General features: G+C 32.3%; 1 protein-coding gene across 1 annotated transcript; it reads right to left on the reverse strand.

Annotated features, from left to right (window-relative positions):
* Positions 1-437: 437 nt before the first annotated feature.
* Positions 438-8,696, reverse strand: LOC149186521 (putative pectate lyase 5). Its single transcript, XM_089411025.1, has 6 exons — positions 7,834-8,696; positions 4,833-5,469; positions 4,588-4,691; positions 2,214-2,352; positions 1,890-2,089; positions 438-1,096 (listed from the first exon to the last, which is right to left on the reverse strand). The coding sequence occupies exons 1-6, from the start codon at positions 8,091-8,093 to the stop codon at positions 940-942; spliced, it is 1,497 nt and encodes a 498-aa protein (XP_089267151.1). The 5' UTR covers positions 8,094-8,696; the 3' UTR covers positions 438-939.
* Between the last annotated feature and the right edge of the window lie 840 nt (positions 8,697-9,536).

Genomic DNA, 9,536 nt, shown 5'->3' on the forward strand with positions numbered 1-9,536 from the left:
GGGCTTATAATAATTGATTTAATAATAGAGTTTAATATTGTTATATCAACCACATTTACTAATGTTGTTGTATATGTATCTCAGTTACTAATATGGTTGTATATGTATTTCATATACACCTATATCAACCACATTAATAAATGTGATTGTGCTAGTACTAAATTTCAAACAAAATCACTACAACTTGAGTTGGAATCACTATAATTTGAATTCCAAGAAATCAATAAATTTTATAAAAAATCATTTTTTATTTTTTTTTTAATATTCTATTAAAAATACAATAGACCCTACTTCCACCAAATCAATAACTTTAAAAAAGCATTCATATTTTATTTTTAAAATTTAATTTAATTTTTAATGAAATTATTGCATTACCTAACTTCAATAATTTAAATTAATTAATTTTTAATAAACCTATGACAATAACTCACTCGATGTCTTTTATTCTTTTGAATGGCCTTGTTCACTTTCATTATTTTGAATGGCCTTCTCGGTAAAAATATGTTACACTAATTCAACTTTAGTGAGGTGTTCACAATTACTCACTTTTACTATAAATCCCGGAGGATGAAACATGAACGTTCCCAACATACCAACTTTTACAACCCAAAATTTCAGCTGCAGTAGATTAAATCTTTCGTGTGGTGATGACTCGAGACTGAATTACCAGGCACAGGTAAAGCTGATTCGGATCATGCCTTCTCAAGACCAAATGCGATCTTGAACATTTACAGGCTTCGTGGTATATACATGGCAATTTTCCATGGCGGTGTGGCACGGAATTATCCTACCAATTAACGCCAAATAATATATGCCCAAATGCAATATTGAACCTTTATGGGCTTCATGGTATATCGACGGGCTTTTTCCATGGCATAAGATCTTTCATGGATCTCTATGGCACGGAACTACGCTGCCAATTAGTGCCAAAATTTACCTTCAGACGTCCAACGCTGTCAACACAAAGCAGAGAGCGCACAGAAGGAAATATATTATTCTTAGAAAATGAGCAGCAGACAAGATCGATACTGGCGCAGTTGATACTGACAATTGCCCCTTTATTCCGGCATTGCCATCGCGTAGGCTACTATGGCTTCTGCAAGAGAAACGAATGAATTAGTTCCAATGCCTGTAAACCCTAGTAGGGTTTTAAACCCTAATAAGTTGGGTTTTAAACCCTTATAAGTTTTTGCGTATTCATGAGAGAAAAATGAGAATGAATGAAATGCAATGCCTGTAAACCCTAGTAGGGTTTTAAACCCTAATAAGTTTTTTTGTATTCTTGAGAGAAAGAATGAGATGAGAAGATTCAGTAGTTGGTTTTTAAAAGATCCAAAAACCCTAATAAGTTTTACGTATTCATGAGAGAAAAATGAGATGCAATGCCTGTAATTTTAAACCCTAATAAGTTTTGACGTATTCTTGAGAGAAAAAATGAGATGAGAAGATTGAGTTGTTGGTTTTTGAAAGATCCCATTCATACTGTTGAAGAAATCACAGTATCTGTATAGAATTTATAATTTCTATCTTGGAGATTTTAGTTATAGGTTTGGAAAGTTATCAACATCTGTAAAAATTTTCTGTGTTGGTAAATTTTCCAAACAAGTAACTAGGATCTTAAGATAAAAATTAAAGATTTCATAGAAGTGAAGTGATTCCTCCCACCTTCAAACACAGCCACAGCCAGGGGAGTTGAGCTTAGGTCCAAGCTCTGATCTGAGCCAGGGGAATTGAGCTTGGTCCAAGCTCTGATCTGATACCATTAAGAAATTTGACTTTACACCAAAACCAGTTAATGTTGTTAAACTTTCCAAACAAATAATTAAAATCCCCAAACTGAAAATTAGCGATTCCATAAAAGTGCGGTGATTCCTTCAACTAATACTCACCCGCCTAAGACGCCCGCGTCTCTGGTCATTGTTTCCACGAGGACCACTGGCTTTGCCTCGACGCTGGAGGCCAAGGCATAGTTAACCTCCGCTCCTGCCCCTGACGGAACGAAGTAAGCGCCGTTGAGCATTAGGTCTCCTGCTGATCTCCAGTTCCACTGCGTCCATTCCTCGCCCACGACATCCAGCCGTTTGGTTACCTGCAATTCATTAGGAGTTTTAGTGGGGATTTCTACATTGAAAGACAAACATGAATTTTGAAATTACAGATCAGGAATGATATTATTTTTGTCAGATTCAAGAATAGGGAATCGGGTTCTGCACCTCTTTAGCGTTGACGTTATCGGGCGCTATGAATTTGTTGCCTTCACTGTTAATGGTTGGCTTAGCGCTCCCACCGATTGCGTACATTTCCCAATGTGCGTACTGGTTGTTCACTATGTGAAAGTACCCATGTCTACACCTGCAACATTGAAGGTAAGTTCTCATTATTTACCAGTGGAAACAACTGGATTTTAAAGTTTAATAATCGCATTAAGGTATCATATCAGTCACCCAGAAAGGTTAAAGCAGAGTCTCCTTTGCTCCGCACGTTATTATAACTACTGCAAAGCGGTTGGTTGAATTGGGATGGAAAAGAACACAGAGTTGGGTATGAATAAAGAATGGAGAGTACACTCTGACTGAAATAATGCAAGAATATCAGAGGATTGTACGGTTATACGGTGGCTCTAAATCAATAAAGTAAAAGGAAGAATATGTTCATTGTAACTCTGAATTAATAAAGTAAAGAAAGAATATAATGCGAGTATTTTAATAATTTGGGAGGAATATTTCTCATGAACATTGATTTTTTTTTTATAATAACTAAATTTATGAATTCATAATGAAATTGAGTTTTGGTTATTCCAAAAATGTGATAGGAAGTAATTTTTTTATATTGTTTGCGTTGTTTAGGAAGTAATTTTTTTATATTGTTTGTGTTGTTTAGGTGATAGTGAATTTTTTCTTTTAATTTTTTAAATATTTATCACTTAATTTTTTTGATGGGTTAAAACAACAAAACTATAATGATATGTAAATTTTTTTTTTAATATAAGTATAATATATTAAAAAATTTATATTAATTTTTATAATTTTTATGGTAAATTATATTAGTTATTGTGGAGGTTCTTCTTTTTCATCGTTATTAATATAGATTAACATTTTAATCTTACATAATAATGTAATTTTGGATTATATTTTGTATGATAACACTATTGTATTGAGGGTGGATTTTTTTTTTTTTTAATAAGTATTTATTAGTCTTTAATGTAGAATTATTATCATGTAATGGATTATTATAGATTTCATATTTTTTAATTTTGTATTTATTAAATAGTGAAAATCTTAATTTGGATTTTTTAAATATGTGGAGGGTTAGGATTTTTGTTTTTAAAGTTATTTTTATTTCAAATTTAATTTATCATATAAATATTTAAAGTACTATATGTAGTCTTTGCAAAACCCATGAAGAATAGGGGATGACTTTTTGTCTCCTCCCCCATTACTATGGCTCTCAATTTTATAGGTTTTAGGCTTTAAAGAGAAGATGGATTAGTTCTTTTTTGAGGATTCTTTTCATCACTGCAATAATAAGTTCAAAAAACATTGCACACTTGCAATCTTTGTGGTCATTGGAATATGTTTATTTAGAAATAGGGTTATTTTAAAATACTTAATTCTTCAAACCTCTAGGATTGTGGCACATTTCGATGAATTTAATGTAAAGTAAAAGGAAATAAATTAAAGAAGGATCAATCTCCTAGATTGAAAAGGAAAAAAATTTCAAAGAAAGATCAATCTCCCTAGATTATCTCAATGCCACTTTGCCCCTTTCTTCAATGATTATGGACAAGCGAATAGATGTGGAGGTAATGGAATGATTAAATTGATATGAAACCAGAGTTTTTATTTTAGGATTGTTATAGAAAAGGGAAAGATACAAAATAAGAACTAATTGTTTCTTGGGTTTTTTTTGTATCTTACAAAATTGAAAGATATAAAATGTCTGTAAATTTTTGGTGATTCCAAATGTTTAATAGATTGATTGACACAAAAAAGCACAAAGAGAAGTCTTAACACTTTCAAATATACTTTGAAATTTCTCATCTCCAAAATTTGAACTTTCAAAATTTTATTTCTATATAAAGTATATTTAACACTTTCCACTGGCCCAAGTATAAACCAACCAGAAAGTGATTTTTTTGTTGTTGTAGTAGTAAACTTAACAACATTGTACAACCTTTAAGAAGATCTGTCATTGAAATGCAATTTGACATTGGCCAGTTAAATGTTTTGAACTTAAATAAGCATTTTTCAAATATGCATGATCAAAGTTTAAATCTACGTGGATGCCATTCAAGATACATGATGACTCGATCATTCATTACACAATTACACCTACACAACTCACCCTAGACATATATGCATGATCAAAGTTTAAATCTACGTGGATGCCATTGAAGATACATGATGGCTCGATCATTCGTTACACAATTACACCTACACAACTCACCCTAGACACATACGCATGATCAAACTTTAAATCTACTTGGATGCCATTCAAGATACATGATGACTCGTTCATTCATTACACAATTACACCTACACAACTCACCCTAGACATATTGTGGCAGGGGAAGAGAAATTTATTTACCTCGGCATCCTTTGAATGAGCCCTTCGCCGAAATAATTGAAAGCGATGGTTATTTGCATTATTGCATCATTCGTGTAGCTGTCCGCGTGTCCAAGAAGCATGACCTGTATGGAAAAGCACCACTTAGCTTTTATCCAATTGTGATAAACATTAATACAGAAAACAAAGGTCCGTGAAGGAATCCAATGACAACAGAGAACAGCAAGTTGGTAAAGGTATAATTCACTGGCAAGTTGCAGAGATACCTTGTCATGGTGCGTGAAATAATTGTTCGAAATGGTGATGGCAGTGGATCCCATGATTGCGTCAATAAGGCCATCTTTACAGTTGGAAAGAGAGCAGTGATCGATCCAGATATAGCGTCCTCCAAAAATTGAAATTCCATCGCCGTCAGACACCGTTCTCCAGCCGTAATGCTCAGGGGAAGATCTCACCATGGCGTTGCCTGCTTGAACGCACTCGTGGATGCTAACGCCATGAATTATGATGTTGGTCACATACTGTATCGTAATGCAGGCACCGTGGGCAATGTGGACGTCGGCGCCTCTGCCATCGATTGTCTTGAAACTATTCACGATGAGTTCTACTTTGAGCCTAATGACCATGTCGCTCTGAAATATAATCCATAGCGGCTCGTCCTGAATAACGGCATGGCGGAGAGTGCCGGGCTTTGGATTCACTGCATCTTCGTCGCTGGAATCTGTTACTACATAGTATTGACCGTTCTTGCCTCCAATCGCGTCTCGGCCGAAGCCAATGGCACAGTCCGCAAGACTCTGCCTGTTTTTTTGCCAGTTTGGGTCGCAGCGCCAACAGTCGTCGATTGGATTACCCGTTCCACAGGACAAATAGCCCAGTTTTCTTCGATTATCATTGATACTTCTGCAGCACACGTCATAACACGTCATATTCAAAAACACAAATTATATTGAGTAATAATATGCAAAATTAGCATTTTAATGGTAGAAAATGAGCATTTTAATGGTACTTCTAATTCTGAATTTTAGAAAAGTTTATGCTGTTTTTTTGTTTTTTTTTCTTTTGTCTTTTTTCTTTTTTTTCTAATTTTTCAGTTAAGAATTTATTGAAATCATAAATTTGGTAGGTGATTTTTTATATGTAATTAAAAAAATTAATTTAAACAACACCAATTAAAATTTAGTCACAAAATTTTCCCTGGATTCTAACCATAAATCCACTAGAAACTAGAAAAAATCACACTTAAAATCTACTTCATTAATTTAAATATTATAATCTAACCATGTAAATATTTTAAGTTTTCTTCACTCAAATCTTAATTTCTTCACATCTGTAAATTTTACAAATAATACAAATATATTGGGCAACAACATTTTAAGATTTAAATTTCAAAAAGTATTTATATTGATTCAAACTAAACCACTCAAATCTGTACCCATTTCACACAAAGATATTCACAGAAATTTAAAGCACAGACAACTTACTTTGAAAAGTATCTCAACTAAAAACAGGTTATAAATGGTAACAACACATATCTCAACTAAAAAAAAGTTATAAATGGTAATGTTGTTATGGGTTGAAATGAAGGTTAATCAGTATAAATTTATTTTAAATACTGATCTAACATTCATATGAGTGAGAGAGATGAAATTTTTTCACATGTTAACATTTTTAAAGTGTAAAATACAATGTGTTAAATTGTATTTTTGAATGTTAAATAAAGTATATATAAGATTAAAAAAAATTAACCATAAAAATTCTTTTTTTTCCTATATATAAATATATATGAAGTTCATATCTAAATAAATTACATAATATAGATGTTCAAATAGTTTATTTAAATATCTTGTTAAAATATTTTTGAAATGTATAAGATTTAAATATGTGAGTCACACTTTTTTTTACTTCTAATTACTTTATAGCATAATTCTTTCTATTTAAAACATAATTTTTATTTTATTTTTTCTAAAGGGGCAAGAAGGACAAACAAACTTACACATCCCCACACACTAGCCTGTAGAATTACTTCTAATTACTTTACAACATATTAGTTTTTTTTAACTATAGCCTACAATTTTTTTTATTTAAAATATAATTTTTAATTTTAATTTTAGTTTCTTAAAGGGGCACACACACATCTTACACGAGGCTATAGAATGAGTCTCTAGGCTCAAAAATGGTAAATTAAAGAAAACACATGATACAAAGACATTTGAAAGTTAATAAAGAACTTAAAAACTTAGATACATAGTAGTTCAACACGATTCCAATTTAGGCACTTACGAAATTTTGTTAAAGGAGATAATTGAGATAGTATAAAAAATAGCAATTCAATTATTATTGATATTAATAATATTACATATAAACAAAGTGTTGTATGATAGTTTAGTTTTTGTTATTCATGAACTAATAAATTGAGATATCAAGTGGATAAATTAGTGATTTAGTGAGGCATAAAAAGGTTTTTGGTGATTGTAACCACAAGTAAGTCTATATATTTAACATAAATAATGGTAGGAAGTAACTCTTGGTAAGTATTTTTATATTTTTATGTAAATATTTGGTTAAATTGTAATAAGAAATAATAGATGTTAAGTATGCTATGAGTTATTTTCAAGAAGTTTATTTTTGGATGGCTTTCATGCGAAGTTTAAGAATAAAAAATCATTGCACAAATATCTAAACATCATGCATAAATATTGAGACTATATCCATAAAATATGTGACCTAGTTATCACATGGAATTATATGTCTAAAGACTTCAATAAGACTTTCAAGTTATGGTCCACCTAAATATTCAAAATTTAGTTTATTTTACTAATATTGAAGAACATTTTTTATTTTTAAATATAAACATTATAAGTTATATTGATAATACTAAATTAATAGTGTCTTACCTTGACACTAACTAGCAAGATGAAAACATTAAATTAAAAATGAAAATGTAAGAATTTTATCTAATTGATCAAGTATATAAATAATATAAGGTTTAATAGCCCCAATGAGTACCCTAAATGGTTGAAGCCACCTGCCATATCATTGGCGTAGAATAAGTTCAATTTTTCTTGGGTCTATCAAAATCAGGCCCCACAATAAGTGTGAACCCCGGTGGGGTTGTGGTGGGCCCTCCTAAAGTTATTGCTATGGAAAAACAATATAAGGTTTAATAATATTAAAAAGAAAGACTAAAATGAAATTTGAAAAAATTAAATAGTTTTTACAATATATTAATAAGTATAAGAAGTCCAGTTTCGAATGGCGACTTACTTTTGAACCATTTTAACGACTTCATCTGGAGACTCCACCGACAAAGAAGAATTATGTTGCCGTGTCTTCTCTCTTACTTGTATTGAATTATGTTGCCGTGCCTGCTCTGTTACTTGTACAGTGGGGCGTCGTCGAGGAAAACCCACGAAACTGTCCAACGTTCCCTGAGTTCTGTCTGCTGAACATCCTGGGGCGAGAATTTGAAGCCAGACAAATTCCGCAAATAGAATTAGATAACATAACTGACTCTGCTTCGCCATTTTTGCTCTAGAAGCTTTAATAATCGTACGTAACACTGTACAAGAATGATTTACTCCATGTTAGTCTCTGCGAAGGACTGTCAGCAACAAAACTTTGACAGTGATCCCGACTGGCCTTCAGCTATGGCCAAGAATTCCCCAAAACCTAAAGACAGCTAGAAATTCCAAAATGCCACTGTTTTGGCTGTGGGAGAGATTCTGGAGAAATGCAAGAATTACCGTTTCTCGCTGAAAATGACATTTAACAGCAATCTCAGAATTGATTTGTCATGTATTGGGATTAGGAGTGGCTCCTCGTCCGGGTTTGCAATCCCATGGAGTATCTGCTTCTTATATTTTTTGAAAGTAAATCGTGAGGGGAAGGTATCAAGTATAGCTTGACGGCTACTCAATCTTTGGAAGCCTTGAAAGCAAGATAAGCAACATATACTAGAGCTTAGTTGCTGAACTCTTTTACCTTTTACTGTTCATGGAATAAAGACGGTCAAAGCTGTCAGAGGATTATATCAAGAAGAAAACCAGAATTTCTCTAGGCCGCTCAGATCTACTTAAAAGGAAAGCTTAAGGAGTGAATAATGGTTTTACAGTGTAATATACCATGGCAGGATGTAGCACCTGCCAGGTTAAGTTGTTCTATTGCTTCTGAAGATTTGAATCTACTGAATTTGTAGAGCTAAAATTAATTAAGCAAAAGAAATTTCACTGTAGATCATATTATGAACTTTCAAAACACACATATTCCTAATACACCGAAGAAAAAATAATTTGAAATCTATATATAAAATATAATAAAATAATTTGATTGATTTGCTACTTTTCATTCTGTCCTCAGACTGAGAATAATATAGCATAAACCAGATGAAAAAATCATTATGTGAACTCATTCAGGACCTGGCCGTCTGATGAATTCCTCCCAAGAAATCTTCCCAATGAAGACGCATATTTGGAGAGAGGCGAGCATATTTTGACATCACATCAATGAGAGTATATTGAAGAAGTTATACGTTAACTTCATATCATAATAATTCTTTAAATGTTAGTGTCATAGACGCCAAAAGGGAAAATCCAATTTATCACATTTTGTACATTCATCAGTTTTTCTTTGCAAATCCCATTGATGATTCTGCCGGTCGAACATTCAGAGATCACAATTGGAAAAAGTGTTATAAAAGGGAAAAGTGGCATAACCGGCGACCCATTCAGATTGTCTCACACGCCCCAGGATGCCAATAAGGTCGCTCTCTTATCACAGCGGATCCAGTAACAGTCTGAAAACACGAAAAATGATCTATTGATATAAAGATACACATTTTTATATTATATTTAAGATTTTGCATTGGATAGTTTATATTTTATCAAGCATTTCCGTACTCTATCTGTTTCACAGGGAGGGTTTTTTTGGCATATTATCTGATTTAATTTGTTAAAAATTTTGTACGAATT

Source organism: Pinus tabuliformis, chromosome 3_1 (assembly GCF_031772625.1).
Source record: "Pinus tabuliformis cultivar Carrire ecotype Pingquan chromosome 3_1, CPIR1, whole genome shotgun sequence".
Taxonomy (NCBI): Eukaryota; Viridiplantae; Streptophyta; class Pinopsida; order Pinales; family Pinaceae; genus Pinus; species Pinus tabuliformis.